The 19,990-nt window shown below is 38.9% G+C and overlaps 1 protein-coding gene across 3 annotated transcripts in view; it reads right to left on the bottom strand.

The window, feature by feature from the left end:
- LOC107850428 (pullulanase 1, chloroplastic) overlaps positions 1 to 19,990 on the bottom strand; it is a 46,359-nt gene that overhangs the window by 25,921 nt on the left and 448 nt on the right. For 2 of the 3 annotated variants that reach the window (XM_016694942.2, XM_016694944.2), the window contains exons 2-13: positions 18,558 to 18,699; positions 18,423 to 18,475; positions 18,172 to 18,280; positions 17,506 to 17,642; positions 17,167 to 17,366; positions 16,881 to 17,030; positions 16,459 to 16,519; positions 15,033 to 15,153; positions 14,583 to 14,673; positions 14,393 to 14,486; positions 14,147 to 14,242; positions 13,903 to 14,043 (exon numbers count right to left, since the gene is read on the bottom strand). In XM_016694942.2, the coding sequence (XP_016550428.1) occupies positions 13,903 to 14,043; positions 14,147 to 14,242; positions 14,393 to 14,486; positions 14,583 to 14,673; positions 15,033 to 15,153; positions 16,459 to 16,519; positions 16,881 to 17,030; positions 17,167 to 17,366; positions 17,506 to 17,642; positions 18,172 to 18,280; positions 18,423 to 18,475; positions 18,558 to 18,699 (1,395 nt within the window). The remainder of the gene's footprint in view (positions 1 to 13,902; positions 14,044 to 14,146; positions 14,243 to 14,392; positions 14,487 to 14,582; positions 14,674 to 15,032; positions 15,154 to 16,458; positions 16,520 to 16,880; positions 17,031 to 17,166; positions 17,367 to 17,505; positions 17,643 to 18,171; positions 18,281 to 18,422; positions 18,476 to 18,557; positions 18,700 to 19,990) is intronic. The other variant, XM_016694946.2, reaches the window with a different exon arrangement.

The raw sequence follows: 19,990 nt of genomic DNA, 5'->3' as shown, positions 1-19,990 counted from the left end.
TTTGTGGAGGGTCATGCGTGAAAATATGTCTCTATTCAACCCGACCTTGAATCATATAATGTCATGGCTCACTTGTTCTCCTCGATGATCAAGCTTCAACATCAATTGTTGAAACTCATCATAGTATGCCATGACACTTTTGTTTTCTTGCCTCAAGTTGTAGGACTTGGCAAGAAGTTCATGCTTGTATCCCTCGGGTAAGTACCTTTCCCGCATAAGGTACCTCAATCTAAACCAAGGAGGGGGTTGCCCCTCAATCAACACATTCCCAAACCTCTTTACATACTCCCACCAAGTGTTTGCATACCCCTCAAAGTGAGCTATCGCATAACAACTCTTCTTCTCTTCGGTTAGATCATTCACTTGGAATATCTTGTCACAAGAGGACTCCCAAGCAAGATAAGCCTCGAGATCACTCTCACCCTTGAAGATTGGAAGGCTAACTTTAATTGAATTGATGCTCACTTCTCGGTTTTGGTGGCCAACTTTCCCCTCTCGGCCTAGAGGTTACCTTTGATCAACATGTCTACCTCTCATCCCCTCTTCCGTCAAATAAACATCATCATAAACTCTATATCCCTCATGTTGTTCCCCTCTACCATATCCCTCTACAAGGACGGATCGATTTGGGTTAAGTGGAGCTTGTAATGGTGGGATTGGATTTGGTGGAAAGTGGGGCCTTTGGTCAAATAGAGTTTGGATTGGAGGGCTCGGGTTTGGTGGTGGCACTTGGCTTCCAAATCCTTCATGTTGGACTTGGTGAAGTGGAGGGTTGATTGGTCTATCATGGTCTCGGTTTTGGGAAACATTTGGTGGTTGCCTTGGTGGATTGAACATTTGATGCAAAGTTTCGGGGGTAATGGTTGCGGAAGTATTTGGATCATATCCACTTGACGACACATGATAATGTTGAGGAGTAGAAGGTCGGGAACTTCGTTGGCTTTCTACACGTTTCAATCTCCCACTCATAGTAGACACATCTCCTTTCACTGAGGTTATATCCCCTTTCACCGAATTCATATCCACTTGCACTTTTTCCATGCCTTGCCTCAAGTTGTAGGACTTGGCAAGAAGTTCATGCTTGTATCCCTCGGGTAAGTACCTTTCCCGCATAAGGTACCTCAATCTAAACCAAGGAGGGGGTTGCCCCTCAATCAACACATTCCCAAACCTCTTTACATACTCCCACCAAGTGTTTGCATACCCCTCAAAGTGAGCTATCGCATAACAACTCTTCTTCTCTTCGGTTAGATCATTCACTTGGAATATCTTGTCACAAGAGGACTCCCAAGCAAGATAAGCCTCGAGATCACTCTCACCCTTGAAGATTGGAAGGCTAACTTTAATTGAATTGATGCTCACTTCTCGGTTTTGGTGGCCAACTTTCCCCTCTCGGCCTAGAGGTTACCTTTGATCAACATGTCTACCTCTCATCCCCTCTTCCGTCAAATAAACATCATCATAAACTCTATATCCCTCATGTTGTTCCCCTCTACCATATCCCTCTACAAGGACGGATCGATTTGGGTTAAGTGGAGCTTGTAATGGTGGGATTGGATTTGGTGGAAAGTGGGGCCTTTGGTCAAATAGAGTTTGGATTGGAGGGCTCGGGTTTGGTGGTGGCACTTGGCTTCCAAATCCTTCATGTTGGACTTGGTGAAGTGGAGGGTTGATTGGTCTATCATGGTCTCGGTTTTGGGAAACATTTGGTGGTTGCCTTGGTGGATTGAACATTTGATGCAAAGTTTCGGGGGTAATGGTTGCGGAAGTATTTGGATCATATCCACTTGACGACACATGATAATGTTGAGGAGTAGAAGGTTGGGAACTTCGTTGGCTTTCTACACGTTTCAATCTCCCACTCATAGTAGACACATCTCCTTTCACTGAGGTTATATCCCCTTTCACCGAATTCATATCCACTTGCACTTTTTCCATGCCTTGGATAAGAGCTTCAAGGGAAGCAAAGATAGTACTAAGAGTATTATTGTCCACGGTTTGAGATGTGGATCCTTCTATTGCAATATACCTAAGAAAATACCTATAAAACAGCAAACAAGTTAGTTCGAAATAGCCTCACCACACACGCACACTTTGATTATCTCACACGTAGCTTTACAAGTGTTGTAAGCCGGCTAAGGAACCCGTGAGGAGTTGAGGGATAAGCCTACTCTTGTCCGGAATAGATTTTGGTTTGAAACTTAAATAAATCTTGTAGGATTTGAGCAAAGAACTAACAACGATTCAAAAAGATAAAAGCACACAACAAACGCTAACACGAACAAACGGACTCAAAAGTTAACTCACAACCTAGTAGGAAAGTACTTGCTTGTCAATTAGTATTACGATCAACAAATGAAACTAGAGAAACAAGAAAATGAAACTAAGAATCCAAAATTGAGCCAAAAATTGATGCGTTGTACAGTAAATGGTGATGTGGCAGTCCTCTATTGGTTGCAGGTTTTAACAAGTTCTTATTTTCCAACTTCAAGTCTTGATCAAATTACACTTTGGAATTGGTGGAATTTGTTTAAAAGAGGGAAATACAAGTCTTGGAGCCCTTTTCCAAATTCAAATTCAAAGGCTTGACTTTTCTTGTACTTCTTCCTTAAACCATGATCCTTAAATCATGGAAAGTGGTTGCAAAGGTAATTGTAAAGTCTTTGAGTGGTTGTAAAGTCTTTCAAGACTAACAAGTAATACACCTTTTTAGATCCAACATTCACTTTATCTTTAACAAGATATGAAGGTGGTGAAGAACATCAAGAACAACAACAACCACCAAGAACAACAACAATATCCACACGTCCAACTCCAATCCGCAACAACAATGTCAACCACACAACCAAGCTTAGGTTCACAACAACAATATCAACAATACAAGCTCAAACTTAGATCTAGACTCCTTTCGTGTTAGTGGAAAAGAAACTAACACTAGAAACACTCAAGACAAGTAAAAGACTTCTAGATCTAGTGTTCAAGTCTCGGCCAAAACACAAGAACACAACACTTCTCGGCCAAGATACTACTCAAGAACACTAACTTTTTTTTTTTTTTTGAATTTTCAAGCAAGCAAGCCAAAGATTGATCTTGTGGGAACAAAATCAACCATGCTCTGATACCAAATAATACAAACCAACTATGGATCATACGAGAATGACACAAAACAGTCCACAATACAAGAAGAAATCGAGGCCCAAATGAGAACAAGCCTCGGCATCAACAACAACAACAAGAACACAAGGAGTATATTACACCAAAACAACCAAAACTAACAAGATGATAACAAAACTAAGAACAACAACAAACCAACGGATTGGAGATTACAAGAAACAAACATTCACATGATTACAAGAAAGGAAAAGGATAGGTAGTGTGACATAAACTATTACAAGAACTAAGAACTAAGGTGTATATCAAACACCAAAACACTTAAGACATGTAATAACAACACCAACACTCTTACGTAGACAGAAAAGGGACGTCAATCTCCCTAAGCACCAACGTTTCTAGCTAAGAACACAACACAAGTGAATCCATACTTGGATTGCCCTAGTTTCGGGTGGAGTGCTCTCACTCTAGAGAGAATGTGTTTCTCAAGTGTTACAAGACTTACAATATCATCAAAAACTAATGAACTAACCCTAAAATGTTCTATTTATAGGCTATTACAAATAAGAGGTAAAATGTCCAAAAGGCCCTTTCATGAAAGGTGACAAAATGACACCCTTGGAGTGTATCTTTAGGGGTAGCCTTGGTGTGTTCCAAGGCTCTTCTTCACACTTCACATATGCACTCCCTTGGTTCTTTAAGAATGGTCTTAAGCTATTTGCCATCGTATCACTTTATGGTATGCTCAAAACGGGTCCATGCATCTTCTTGTGCCTTCGAGGTGACTAAAGCTTGAGTCCTTAGGTGTTGGCCTCGAATGATGGCATCAAAAGCTATGATGACCATTTGGTTCGTATCATCAGATGATACGGGCATGACACGAGGATGGACGTATATGAGTGTGTATTGAATCCCTCTAAGGGAGTGTACAAGTGTAGTGGAAGAAGGGCTTTGGAACACACCAAAACAGCCCCTAAGTTGCACTCCAAGGGCGCCCATTTGTCACCCTTCATTAAAGGGTCATTTTGGACATTTCATCTTTTATTTGTAAAAGCCTATATATAGAACATTTTAGGGTTTTAGTAGATTAGATTTTGATGATATTGTAAGTCTTGTAACACTTGAAACATTTCTCTCTCTAGTGTGAGAGCCACTCCACCTGAAACTAGGGCAATCCAAGTGTGGATTCACTTGTGTTGTGTTCTTGGCTTGGAAACGTAGGTGTTTGGGGAGATCGACATCTCTCTTGTGTCCACATAAGAGTGTTGGTGTTGCTATTACATGTCTTAAGGGTTTTGGTGTTTGATACACACCTTAGTTCTTAGTTCTTGTAATAGTTTATGTCACACTACCTATCTTTCCTTTCATGTACTAGTTGTCTCTGTTCTAGTGAAACCATTGGTTCTTGTTCACTTATTGTTGTAGTCATCTTGTTAATTTGGCTGTTCGCTGAAATTGGTGTTGTTACACCTTATTTTCTTGTTATTGTTGTGTTGTTGTTGAACCCAAGACTTGTTCTCACTTGGTCCTCGGATTCTTCATGTATTGTGGACTATTTTTGTGTCATTTCCATGTGTTCCCTAGTTGGTTTGTATCATTTGATATTAGAGCATGGTTGATTTTGTTCCCACAAGATCAATCTTGGGCTTGCTTGCTTGAAAATTCAAAAAAAAAAAAATAGTGTTCTTGTGCTTGTATCCTTGGCCGAGAGTTTGTTGCTCTTGTGTGTATCCTTGGCCGAACACTTTGAGACTAGATCTAGGAGTTCTTTTGTGTGTTTTGATGTTTCTAGTGTTAGTTTCTTCACCACTAACACTAAAGGAGTCAAGATCTAAGTTTGAGCTTTAATTGTTGATGTTGTTGTTGTGAACCTAAGCTTGGTCGTGTGTTGTTGAACATTGTTGTTGTGGATTTCCCTTGGCCGTGTGTTGTTGTAGTGAATTGGTGGCCTAAGAACATTTTGTTGAAGTTGTTGAAAAATGGAACTTGAGAAGGTGTTGATTGAAGTGTGAGACCCAACTTGAACCTTAGACTCCAAGATTCAAAAGGTTGTGTTCTTGGTGTTCTTCACCAATCTTCATCTTTTATTGAAAGAAAAGTGGATGTTAAATCTAAAAAGGGTGAAGAAAAGGTGTAGTACTTGTTAGTCTTCAAAGACTTTTACCACCACTTTCAACCACTCAAAGACTTTACAACCACTTTTCAACCAGCTTCCATGTTTTGAGGGAGAAGTACAAGGAAAGTCAAGCCTTTGATTTTGAATTTGAAAAAGGGCGCCAAGACTTGTATTTCCCTCCTTAACCAAATTCCACCAATTTCAAATTGTAAAATGGGTCAAGACTTGAAATTGGAAAATAAGAACTTGATAGAACCGCATCCAATAGTGGGCTGCCACGTCACCCTTTTACTGTTCATGAAATAATTTTAGGCTCAAATTTTGGATTCTTAGTTTCATTTTCTTGTTCCTTCAGTTTCATTTGTCGGTTCTAACACTACTTGACAAGCTAGTAATCATCTACTAGGTTGTAAGTTAGTTTATTCATGTTTGCGTTATTTATGTGCTTTTGTCATTAAGAATCGTTGTAATTCTTTGGCTCAAGTCTGACAAGAATTCTTTGAGTCGTTCAAATGAAAATTTATTCCGGACAAGAGTAGACTCACCCCTTAACTCCTCACGAGTTCCTAGCCGGCTTACAACACTCGTGGAATCTAAGTGTGAGGCGATCAAAGTGTGCGAGTATGGTGAGGCAATTTTGAGCTAACTAGTTTGTTGTTTTCTTTGTTGTTGTCTTTTTTTTTTTTAAGGTACCATGGATATTAATAATTTCAATGCCACGTTTGATAGCTTCAATGACAATTGTGAAGATTTCAAACGGAACCTTGAAAAGCTACGCCAAATGATATCCACAATTAGACCACCAAATCCAACTCCTCTAGTCCAAGCGCCACATAATCAAAAACTCTTTCGTGATGAAAGCTTCCCAATGGAGAAAGTGGGCTGCCGACACACACCAAGGTGAAGATCGCACCTCAAGTAAGCAACAAGGTAACGCTACTATCTCCTACACTCCTATAAACTTAGAATGTTGTGATGTGGCAAGTAGTAGCCAAATGGAGGTAGTTTCGTGTTTGCCTAGAGTAGAAGTGCGCGAGTCTTCCTTTTGTGAAACTCTTGGTGTTGTTAGATTGCATGAAGACCAAATTCATATTGTAAGTAAGCAAGCACTTGTTGATCCTATTAGATGACAAAATTAACTCTTCTTGTACGAATGATTTGTGTCTATCTAGTGCTAGCACTTGTGACTTGAATAAGGTTCCCTTGCCGTGTAATAAGAGTATTCACACACTAGTTGACCCTTGTGAAAACCAAGGTGAGTCTAAGTTGGTATGTAAGTTGCCAACAACTAGTGCGGATGTGAAACATGATCAATCGGGTGAAGATGACCTTGACGTGCTTGAATGCTTAGGAAACCCGAATTGTGTTTGTTCTTGTGAAGGTGGGTTTGATTGTGATTCCTTTGCTCCCCATGGTGATTTGAATCTATGTGCGGATTACTCTCTTGAAAGAGAGTATGGCCGAAATCCATGTCCATGGCTACTTCTCCCATTTGATCCCGGTGCCATCTTAGGGTGTGGAAGGAGTAGTCTCGACTTAAATTCGTTATCTCTTGATGTTTATCCTAGCCACTTCCTTTGTGACGTTTGTACTAAACTTTTCATGATCAAAACAAAGGATTCGTGGTTGTATTTCAAGTGTGTACCCCCTAGGTATGATGATATTATTTGTTGCACTAACCCTAACCCTCGTGCCATGAGGATGTTGTGCTTGTTTGCCTTCTCTTTGATTTTGCAAGGTGTGGATTCGAAGTCGAATCCTTTTCAAGAAGGGGAGGATGATACGAGTCAAATGGCCATTATAGCTTTTGATGCCATCATTCGAGGACAACACCTAAGGACTCAAGCTTTAGTCACCTCGAAGGCACAAGAAGATGCATGGACCCGTTTTGAGCATACCATAACATGATACGATGGCAAATAGCTCAAGACCATTCTCAAGGAACCAAGGGAGTGCATATGTGAAGCGTGAAGAGGAGCCTTGAAACACACCAAGGCCACCCCTAAAGATACACTCCAAGGGCGTCATTTTGTCACCTTTCATTAAAGGGCCTTTTAGACATTTTACCTCTTATTTGTAATAGCCTATAAATAGAACATTTTAGGGTTAGTTCATTAGTTTTTGATGATATTGTTAGTTTTGTAACACTTGAGAAACACATTCTCTCTAGAGTGAGAGCACTCCACCTGAAACTAGGGCAATCCAAGTGTGGATTCACTTGTGTTGTGTTCTTGGCTAGAAACGTTGGTGCTTGGGGAGATTGACGTCCCTCTTGTGTCCACGTAAGAGTGTTGGTGTTGTTATTACATGTCTTAAGGGTTTTGATGTTTCATACACACCTTAGTTCTTGTAATAGTTTATGTCACACTACCTATCCTTTTCCTTTCTTGTAATCGTGTGAGTGTTTGTTTCTTATAATCTCGAATCCGTTGGTTTGTTGTTGTTCTTAATGTTGTTGTCCTTGTTATCATCTTGTTAGTTTGGATAGTTGGCTGTTTTGGTATAATATATACCTTGTTATCTTGTGTTCTTGTTATTGTTGTTGATGCCAAGATTTGTTCTCATTTGGGCCTCGGTTTCTTCTAGTATTGTGGACTGTTTTGTGTCATTCTCGTGTGATCCATAGTCTTGGAGACACCTTCTTATCACACAAGACTCCCAAGGCAAGACGCCAAATCAACCACGCTGCACCAATACGGTGCGAGATATCCACGTCAATCTCACTATTCCTCTGAATCATAGACCCAAGATACTTGAAACTTTCCCTCTTCTGAATGGCCTGAGAATCCAACTCCACAACTACGTTATCCTCGTGTAGCAAATCACTAAACTTACATTCCAAGTACTCCATTTTGGTCCTGCTCAATATTATGACCACGCGATATGGATCTTGTCACCGGGCAATTCACTGAGAAATCTGTGCTTAACAGATCCTTCTCCTTGTTCTTATTTCATGAGCGACCAATTTTTAATAAACAATAGACTCGTTAAAAGGGAGCCTACAACCTTAGGTCTCGTTAGAGAGAGACCCAGATCTCTAGTTATTTTTTTATGTAAATTCCTGCCTTTTGTCTATTACTTCTCCTCCTCATATAGAATTCTATTACAAGATATTTAAGGAAACTTCTAACATGGAAAATCTATTTAACATAAGAATTCTAGTAGAACTAATACTGTCTATTTTTAATGCCCACAAAATTTGAAGGTTGCATAAATCTACAGATCCTTTTTGCCGTTTCTTTCCTTCTTTTGCATAAACCTTTCCCACGAACGAGTCTACAACATTACCCCCCACGAACGAGTCTACAACATTACCCCCTTCCTCTAAGAAGAGCTCGTCCTCAAGCTTAAAGTCTGGATAGGCATCACGAAAATGTGCAACATCCTCCAACGTAGCATCAGACAATTCAAATCCACACCAGTGCGCTAAAAGTTCCCAAGTTCCTCAAATAAGTCGAGCACATAGAACAGAACAAGGTATAGGAACCACACGACCATTCTCTAGTGGTGGCAGAGTCGGAGGAACTGTTGGAGTCACACCCTTAAAATCCTTGAGGAGGGATACATGAAACACATTATGCAACTTACTATCGCTAGGCAGTTGTAACTGATACGCCACTTCCCCTATTCGACGTAACACAGGAAAAGGCCCAGAGAATAAGGGTGCAAGCTTATGGTGCAATTGACCCCCAACAGATTTTTGACGATAAGGATGTAAATGCAGCCAAACTAGTGAACCTGGTTCAAATGCAAACTCCCGGTGACCTTTGTCATAATATTCTTTCATTTTAACCTGAGCTTGTTGCAACTTGCTGCGAATGTCACACAAAACTGAATCACGAGCAAGCAAGCATTGTCAACAACCTCTACCCTTGAAGAACCAGCTTCGTAGGACAATAGACGAGGAGGATCTCGACCATAGACAACCTTAAAAGGAGTTGTTTGCAATGTGGTATGAAAGGAAGTATTATAGCAATATTCTGCCCAAGGCAACCGGTCAACTCATTTCTTCTGATAATCCCCAATCAAGCAACGCAAATACATTTCAATAGTACGATTCATAACTTCCGTTTGACCTTCAGTTTGAGGATGATACACAGATGAGAATGCCAACTTTGTGCCACCTAGACGAACCAGTTCTTTCCAAAAAGTGCTTGTAAAAACCACATCTCTATCACAAGTAATTGATTCGGGTATCCCATGCAGCTGAACAATATGCTCAAAGAAAACGTGAGCAACACGAGTTGCATTGTAAGGATGAGACATGGGTATGAAGTGTGCATATTTGGAAAATCAATCTACTACCACAAATAATATTGGTTTGCCCCATGCCTTTGGTAAGCCATCAATAAAGTCCATTACGATATCAGCCCAAACCTACTCAGGGAGTGCAAGTGGTTACAGTAACCGTGCTGGGCTTAGGTGATCAGCCTTGTTGTGTTGGCAAACTGGACAAGCAGCCACATAATCTAATGTTGTTGGGGTGAAGTGGTAAGTCGTTGCTCCAACAAGTATTTAAGGCTATAACGGTCTGTGCAAATCAAGAAGGCTCTGCCCCTAGATAAGGACGCCAATATTGAACTACCTTGGCTAAGCCAATCAATTCACGCTCATTGGCAGCCAATTTAAAGTGTCGCACGGTCAATTGTCTACTGAAAAGGCAATAGGATGGCCATCTTATTGCAACACTGCTCCTATACCACTCCCGGAGGCATCACACTCAAATAAACTGCTCATCAAAACTTGGCAGTTGTAAAACATGAGCAGTTGCAAGTGTTTCTTTGAGAGTGCAGAAAGAAGCCAAGGCTACATCATCCCACTGGAACAAGTTCCTTTTAAGCATGTTATTAAAAGGGGCTAATAATTGACTGTAATTCTTTATGAACTTACGGTAATAACCTGCTAAGCCCAAGAATCCACGTAAGATAGTGATGGACTGTGGTTGAGGCCAATCAGTAATGGCCTGAACTTTGCTTGCATCTGCTGCCACGCCTATTTCGACAACACATGGCCAAGATATGCTATTTATCTCTCACCAAAAGAGCATTTGGACTTCTTGAGGTATAGGTTGTGAGCATGTAATAACTCAAAAATTATGCGAATATGTGAGAGATGATTGTCCCACGCCTTGCCAAATATTAAAATGTCGTCAAAGAGAACCAACACAAACTGACGCAAATAGGGTTTAAAAAACTCGTTCATAAGTGCCTAAAACGTTGACGGTGTGTTTGACAATCCGAATGGCATAACCAAGAATTCAAAGTGGCCATGATGCGTACGAAAAGCCGTCTTCTCAATATCCAGAGGATCCAGACTTCAAATCCAATAATTCAAAGTGGCCAGACTTCAAATCCAACTTTGTGAAGTATGTAGAACCATGTAATTCATCTAATAATTCATCCACCACGGGAATTGGAAATTTATCCTTCACCGTCTTGGCATTGAGCTTATGGTAATCAACACAAAAACGCCAAGTTCCATCATGTTTACGAACCAATAAAACTGGAGATGAGAATGGTGATTTGCTCGGCCGGATGATCCCTTGTTGTAACATCTCTTGACACTATTTTTCTATCTCATCCTTTTGTAAATGAGGATAGCGGTATGGTCGGACCACCGCTGGGTTGGAACCAGGTAACAAACAAATGTGATGGTCACAATTTCTCATAGGATGCAACCCTGTAGGTTCTTGGAATAAGTCAAAAAATTCAGCCAAGATTTGTTCCAATTTGGAGTAGTGTTTATCTGAATCATTCAATAAATGAAGCTGTAATTTTGAGCTTGTTTGTTGTTCATGAAAGACGACCTATTGTCCATCTGAAGTGAAACTCATTGTGAGTGAAGCAAAGTCCGAGACGATGGGGCCCAAAGTTTGTAACCATATTACCCCTAGAACAATGTCAAATCCATCTAAGGGAATAACAAAGAAGTCGGCTTTAAAAGCCTGATTATCAATATCGAAAGACATTGCAGGGCAAATCCCTTTGCTGTAAACTTTTTCTCCATTAGCAACTGAAACATTGGCACCTGTCCCTGGTTGTACTTGCATCCCCAAGCATTGGGCTGCTATGCAACTGATGAAATTGTGTGTGTTGCCCCTATCACCCAAACTCAACAATGCTTGAACCTTCATGAGTGCTCGTAACTGTATTGTTTTTGTGCTCTTCTGTCCCGTGATGGCAAGCAAGGAAATTTCAGGTTCTTGAATATCTTTCTGGTCAGGATTTTCATCATCTGGATCAACTACTTCCAACCAAAACAACTTCTTACATTGATGCCTAATTGATTATAGTTCATCACAATTATAACACAATCCCTTCGCCCTTCTTTCCGCCATCTCAGCCCTTGTCAATTTTTTTTATAAAAGGAGCGGATGAACTTAAAAATTTTGATTCACTATTACCACTTAGTGTGTTGCTGCTCTTAGGAGTTGGAACTGTTGAAGTTGCAGCAGTATTCAAATAGCCTTTAGTCCCTTGCCAATTCTCCTTTCGAAAGGATGTTGCCCAAATTACCTTTTGTTTCTTCTCAAATGCACGGGCTAAATTCATGGTATGAACCAAATCTGGTGGAATCTGCATCTCAACATCGAGACCAATAGAATCAGTCAGTCCGGCAGTGAAGAGACTAACTTGTTGGTCTATGAGAACATACTTGCTGGCCCTGGCTAACCGTTTTTGAAATTGACACTGGTATTCTTCAACTGAGCCCGTTTGCCTCAAGTTAACTGAATCACCTAATGGATTACTTCCCAACGGAGGCCCAAATTCGAGAGTACAATATTCTTTGAATTCCGACCAGTCAACTGACTAATTATCTTGTTCAACCTGATGATATCATAATTGTGCCTCACCTAGAAGATGGAATGCGACCAATCCCACCTTATCAGTTTCATTTGTTCTCTGATTGGAGAAGAATTTCTCACATCGATGTAGCCAAATTAATGGGTCCTCAAATCCATCAAAGGTAGGGAAATCCATCTTTGTGTATCTTGGCACTTTATTATTTCCTGTCAATTGATTGGATCTATTTTCGAGTTTGTAGGGTTGTTTACCTGTATTGCTACTCACTCCTGCCTCAGAATCTCTTCCTTGAATCTTGCTAAACCCCACAATGAACTACTGCAATTGTAACGATAACTGTTCCAATTGAGAAACCATCCTTGATTCAAATTGTTCCAATTAAGCAACCATCCTTGATTCAGATTGTGCCACTGCTTCTGTAATCCGTGCTTCATTCGTAGACTGCGCCTCTTGAAGGAGAGCCTGTAACCATTCACGTTTACTAGTATCGCCCATGATGTTTGGCTCTGATACCAAGTTATTACGACCACGCGATATGGATCTTGTCACCGGGCGATTCACTAAGAAGTCTGTGCTTAATAGATCCTTCTCCTTGTTCTTATTTCGTGAGCGACCAATTTTTAATAAACAATAGACTCGTTAAAAGGGAGCTTACAACCTTAGGACTCGTTAGAGAGAGACCCAGATCTCTAGTTATTTTTTATGTAAATTCCTACCTTTTGTCTATTACATCTCCTCCTCATATAGAATTCTATTACAACATATTTAAGGAAACTACTAACATGGAAAATCTATTTAACATAAGAATTCTAGTAAAACTAAACTACTGTCTAATTTTTAATGCCCACAAAATCTGAAGGCTGCATAAATCTACAAATCCTCTTTGTTGTTTCTTTCCTTCTCAGCTTGAGGGCCCCGCCTTGCATAAACCTTACCGACGAATGAGTCTATAACACTCAACCTAAAACCTTTAGACTCAAGGGTCTGTCTCCAAACCTCCAATTTATCATTAACTCCACCCCGAGTCTCGTCAATTAGTAGATAACATACACCAAGGTACCTCTCCTTGAATACGTCGCGTCAAAACATCTATCACCAAGGCAAATAAAAACGAACTAAGAGTCAATCCCTGATTCAAATCTATCAAAACAGGAAAGTGCTCTGAATCTCCTCCTACCGTCTTCACACGAGTCTTCGCACCATCGTACATATCCTAGATCGACCTAGTGTATACCATGGGCACCCCCTAGCCTCCAAGCACCTCCACAAAATCTCCCTAGGAACTTTGTCGTATGCCTTCTCAAGATCAATGAACACCATGTGCAAGACTCAATCGTGACATATATCCATTACTATAATTTTTCAATGCCAAACTTCAAAACTAAAGCTTCTCATCATTAAAACTCCTACAGTGACAAATCTGAAGGTGCTCCTACTCTCAATGCTTGTAATGGAGAAGTAGATCAGAGCTTTTATGGTTACAGTTGGATAACGATATTCAATGTAAGAGTACCTAGCTTCAGACTTCCCACAAATCAAATTGGTCTAGCAATCCACATCCATTTCCCTATCTTTTCATTTCAAAAGGCCTTTGATAACAACTACATTTGACAATCTCCTTTATCTTTAAAAAAACAAGCTAGAATGTTAACATAAAATTGTGGATCTCATAAAATACTAAAACAACAAAGTCAAGTTGCTTAATAAACTACATGCTTTCTCAGTGTCCCTAAAATATGACTACACAGGCCATAACTTTAACCAGAGTATTCCACCAAACAAACAAGAAGAAATCTTAAAACAGAAGAAAAAAATTATGCTCTACAATTCCCATAGCATAGGAATTGCGTTCGAGAGTGGAAGGAAACATACCTTATAATCAACTGCCCAGCACTTGAGGTCGTCAAGAATTAAGCGCTCAACCATGAAATGTTCACTGGCAGTATTGTTTACACATGTGCTATGTTCAATTCCACCATCAACATTTCTCCTTAGAAAGTAACCTGGAACAATCTGTTGATAGCAGAGGAAATACAAAATATGTTTAAGGAGAGCAAGTTTATTATGAGGCTATGAACATAAAGTTTAATGAGGTAGAACAAAATAATTCCGTCACCTTGTCTAGAACAGAAAAGTCATCAATGTGTCCACTTGCATTTAAGTGATTGTAAACAACATCTAATACAACACGTAGACCAATACGATTAAGTGCCTGTAAACCAATTAAGCCTTAGAGTGGCACCAAGGAATTAAACAATATAGGTTGATGGTCTATTCAGTATAATAGAAAGGTTGATGATCTATTTAGTATAAACATAAGAACGCACGACAAAGTTGGATCTTTAGATAAAAGAAGATTTACCTGCACCATCTTCCGAAACTCAACGATACGACAAGGACCATTTGCATTACTTGCGTAGCTTCCCTTTGGGACTCCCCACAGAACAGGATTATACCTTTTCTTAGGCAGCCAACAATTCAATTTTCACACACTGGCCAGGAAACTACAATCAGCTCAGATACAATTTGTAACTCTAATCACAGTATCTCACCCCCAATTATAGCCATCTTCATCTTGTATGGATGTGATAAGAGCCTGCTGCTCCTCAGAATCTGGTGGAAAAGAGTTGAGTATCTCGATATCTGATAAAGACATCACATCAGAGATCATGAAACAAATACAAATGAGATGAGATCCCGACACAAACTCAAAAAGGCAATTGACAGCCTTCCCAATAAAATCTAGAACAGAAGTGGCATTAAACTAATTTGAATATTTATTTTTTTGGTTTGTTATCCACCCTTGTCATGGCAGAATGTGACAAAACAGCAGAGAAGTAAATCCCTCGTTTTTTTATATTGGTTTATTTTCAAATTACCAACTTCAGCTTCATTTTATAATTCGTGCTGACAATAAAGAAGATAATGGAAATACTAAGAAACCTTAATGGAAAGCTCCCTCTCCAAGCTGAAAAAACAAAAAGAAGGTTGAAGTGTTTTACCTATATGCTTCCATTTATCTTTCTCATCTTCCACACCAGCAAATTGAAAGGTTGGCAGCAGATGGACATGAGTGACACCAGCACTTGATAATTTTTTCAAATGTTGGACACCAGCTGAGTCCTTCAAGAAGAATGAGATCAAGGCCACATGCTTATGAGTTATGAGACATATTCAATGCCACTAAGTTCAGCGCTTTTGTTCTAGAAAACTTCCTAATGCATTGTGTGATGGTGTCAACTGTGGGTGCTTAATTAGATGTTTCAATTACCCATTAATCAAAATCTTGTATAACAAACACAAAATCACATAGCTAATACAGAAGTTAAAACCTGGTCGTGGATACTTGCTAACAACACCAGAAAAATGCTGCTACAAGCATAATGCATAAATAAATGAAGGAACAGAATGAATGTGTGACACTTGTTTGACTTGCAATCTGATGCCAGACTAGTTATCAAGATTCAAATGCACCATCAGGATACCAAATTGGGGACAATCTATTATGATAAGCTAGGTGGTGAAGCCTAAAATGAGACACTTATTTGCACTGTTAGTTTAAAGAACTCCAAGTTTTCTTTCTGAAAAAGTGTTGACAACGGCTTATAAGACCAAGCCCAGGTTGGAAGGTTCAGACTCTTCAGGTTTTGTCTTAGGTCTAGTTGTCTCTGGTGAAAGAGCAACCTTTGTGCATAATTATTGCTATAATTGAGTAACTTTGTCATTAATGGCTTGTCACAAATAGTACATTAGACAGTAATAATTTTGAATGTGTGCCTCTTACTGATAACTCCATTATAATATTCGTGAACATTTCACTCAGGCCTGTGGGTTCAATGAAAGAATGAGGGAGCTAATATGCTTTCCGGTGAAAGTGAGAAATTAATCATTTCTCAGGAAAGTTCGTCAGGCAAATTTATTAACAAGAATGAGAGAACTAGTTTCTTTTCGAGAAGTGTATCTCTCGGTGTTTGTGTGCTTGTGTACGTGTGTGTGCGCATGCTCATTTCAAACCTCAAACACACCATCAGATTAGTGTTATCAATCTAGATACCTTTTCTCCAGCTACCGTCCATCATTGGCTGCATCACCCTGCTCCTAAACATTTACCAAATAGATGTACCTCAATAGTTTTCCCCTCTAGAACCACAATCCCATCGCACACTACAAGGGTATCAGGTACAATACTATAACAGTCCTTTTCCTATCATTTTAAATTGCATTTTATGTCCTAAACACACTTAGTATACCTGTGAGTTGGAGTCCAATGTAAGTTCACCTTCTACATAGCTCAATCTCAATAAGGGGTAAGAAGCAAATGAAGACATGAAATATCATTGCTCAATACACCTACTGATTAAAGGTTAGAAATCTGGCCCCAAAAACGTCACACCTATATAGACAAATCAAATAGAAAAGTAAAGCTACCTGCAACGTGAAGGCGAGATAACCACCCTGAAATTCATGAGGCACAGTAGGGTCATTGGCGCTGGCAAAGTTAAAATCACAGGAAAAGATAAGTTAATCAAAAACAACAGTAGTGCACAAAAATGCATTTTGATTATATATGAATTGCAAGTCTTTTCTTAGTAAAGTGAACTTCTTGAAAAATGTTATCAAAGGAAATGAGTAAATAACCATATCCATGTTGCAGGAACAAAAAAGAAAGGTAATGCTGGTGGGATGCAGTGAAATTTGAACACACAATGCACAGGGCTTCTTAATAACAACAACTATTGACTAATAATTATACAGTTACAACTCATTATTATCATCAAGGAACGAATGTTAACAAATATTCATTAAGATGCTTCTAATAAGAATTCAACATTAACAAGATCAATTATCACCTGAAATCTCTAACATGAAGCTCATAAATGCTGAAATCAGAAAAGGAAAGAAGTTTTGGCTTCTCGTGTTGTAGATTATCCCATCCTTCAGGTTTTACATCATCAGAATCAAGATTAACTAATAATGTCCGCTTGCCATCAGCAGAGAGACTGACCATACAAAGCAAGAAGGTGAATGTAGAGAACAGGCATTAGATACAGTAATAGTTGCACTAAGGAAGCAGCAGGTTACAATCAGTGAAAACCAATTTATTTAAGAGCAAGTGATGAAAACAGATCAGCATACCCTCTAGCATATGGATCATTGCTAACACATTTCTCAATCCGCAAGGTGCTAGGATGGTAAACAGACACTTCGTAAACATAGTAACAACCCTCCCAATGCCTTGGTCCCTTAGCACTCCAAACACCATCTAACTCCTTGAGCTGAACAATTTCTACTGGATCAACCTCTGATGGACTCTTATAAATGAGAGCTTGCACTGCCTGGTTTGGTAGGCGTAATCAGAAACAGTAGGTTAGTGAAATAACACAATTGATCCCTCAATCTCAGTAAATAGAAGAACAAAAGCATAATCTTAGCATCTTAGCAGGAAAATCTATAAGACAAAAGAACAGAACACACTTGAGCAGTTGGTGCCCAAAGGTAGAGAGAGACAGCTTCAGTAGCAAAAATAGCACCAAGGGGCCCAGTATAGGAGAATAACTCATCGAGAATACCAGGTAACTGCAATCCAGTAGCACTTGCACATTTTCCATCAGCTACAAACAACATAAACCCATTTTTGCCAAACATTAGACATGCTTACGCAGTGTGTGATACAGAAAAAAAGGCTGTTAAATCAGCTAACCTAGAGAATAAAAAGGTACTGAAGTCTCAAATCGAGACAAACAATTGAAGGAGAAACGTAGAAGTGTTAAAGCAAGAAAGAACTGCTCGAATGTTTATGTTTGCTACTGACAATTTAAAATAGCATTATATTTCAATAATCACCACCATATGCACTAGATTTCCCTGAATTATGAGCATACTACAGAACCTGAACTCAGGTTCATCAAAAATGAGGTCTACCACCAGATATGAATGTGTCATTTTCTTAAGTACATGAATGAGAAATGCTCGTAAAAGTCATATCTGAACCTCTAGGGTGAATGGAAAACTATACACCATAATGCATTAGATGGAAAAATATCATCTCAAGTAAAGAGAAATGTGGAGGTGTGGTTCCTAGTAAGTGCCGTCTCAGACTCCCTCAAGTGATAGAAAAGCAAAAAGAGGGGAACTACTTACAGTTGAAGATGCCAACAGCTAATTGGCATTTGACTAAGCTTTGAAAGTCCAGAGTTTTAGGGACTTCAAATGCTGCATAATCTCGAATATGAGGAAATTTTTCAATTACCTAAATCAGGAAAAGATATAAGGAAACAAAAGAACACGCATAAAACAAAAGAACACGCATAAATTTACTCTATTGTTGCATCAATCAGAAGAAAGATTCCTTCCAACAACTTAAGAACCCCATCATGGTCTCAACAATTCACCTGCTGTGGAAGTCCGTAATTTGTCCTTTCAAGTTTGATTTTCACATCATGGCCTGTTATGTACAGAAAAAGTTTAGGATCAGATATTATTAATATCATGAACGGAGCACCCGAGATGCTACCTAGAGTACACACCTTGAATTCCATCATCATCAACACATAATGCAGCCTTTCTACTAGCATATAAGTAGCATTCATCCTCTCCACCACCCACATTCCAAGCAATTATTGATTTGGTAACCCAAAATGCTCTGCTGTAGAACAGACTATCCTGCAACTGTGAAAATCTAAGCACCAAGGCAGAGGTCGATCCGGGATTTACGCTCTATGGGTCCAATTTTTGAGGTTCTTGGCATTGAACTCAATATATCTTAAAAGTTATTGGTTCATTTACACTATTTACTGCAATGTTAGTGAACTTTAACACATAAATTTATACTCCGCATGAAAAGTAATGGGTTCAGATGAACCCGTCACCTTGAAGCTACATTCGGCCCTATACCAAGAACTCTTACATTACAAATATAAAAAAAATACTCCCTCCATCCCAATTTATGTGACACTCTCACCTTATTAATCAATCCTAAAAAAAATGACACATTCTAATATTTAGTAACTATTAAACTCAAAACTTCTCATCGTACCCTTAATAAAATGATTTATAGCCAAACAAATATCTCTGTCTTATTTTAAACTACAAATTTCAAAAGACTTCTTTTCCATTCCTAAACTTTGTATCTAATCAAACACCATCACGTAAATTCGGACAGAGAGCAATGATAATAGTCCCCACGCTGACAATGGCGGAGCCAGGAATTTGACGAAGAGTGTGCAAATTTTCTTTGCAATTGCATTAAGGGTGTGAAATACACACTCATAATAACTAACATTTAGCATATATACACAACATAATTTTCCGACAAAGGGTGTGTACCTAACCACCGTTTAATATAGGTGGCTCCGCCCATGCCGACGCAAAATCCATCATCACTATTATATCTTTCTGATTCAAGTTTAAAACGTTACATCACCACTCTTGTTCATTTTTAGCCGTCATGTTTCGCTTCTCAAGAGTCAAACTGCATGACCTTTTGACCAACACTTCAAGATGTATTTTTTTTAATCATATTAATATGGGAGAAGAAAATTGCAACTTATAATATTATTCATATAGTTTTCAAACACCTAAAATTTTTTATTTTAAAACTTCAAATTAATCTAATTCCACGTAACCTCAAAAATTAGTCAAATTAACTATCGTGAAGCAATAGAATTCTACATTGCTAATAAAACTATCTATATCATTTTAAAGGGAATAACACCTGAGAACAGAGATTTTTCATATTGTTTAAAACGTTACATTACCACTCCTGTTCATTTTTTTACCTGTCATGTTTCGCTTCTTAAGAGTCAAACTGCATGAACTTTTGACCAACATACTTCAAGATGTATTTTTTTAATCATATTAATATGAGAGAAAAATCGCAACTTATAATATTCCTCATATAGTTTTCAGACATCTAAAATTTTAATTTTAAAACATCAAATTAATCTAATTCCATGTAGCC

This window comes from Capsicum annuum, chromosome 12 (genome assembly GCF_002878395.1).
Source record: "Capsicum annuum cultivar UCD-10X-F1 chromosome 12, UCD10Xv1.1, whole genome shotgun sequence".
In the NCBI taxonomy this organism is placed as follows: domain Eukaryota; kingdom Viridiplantae; phylum Streptophyta; class Magnoliopsida; order Solanales; family Solanaceae; genus Capsicum; species Capsicum annuum.
This window is presented reverse-complemented; position numbering and strand designations above follow the sequence as displayed.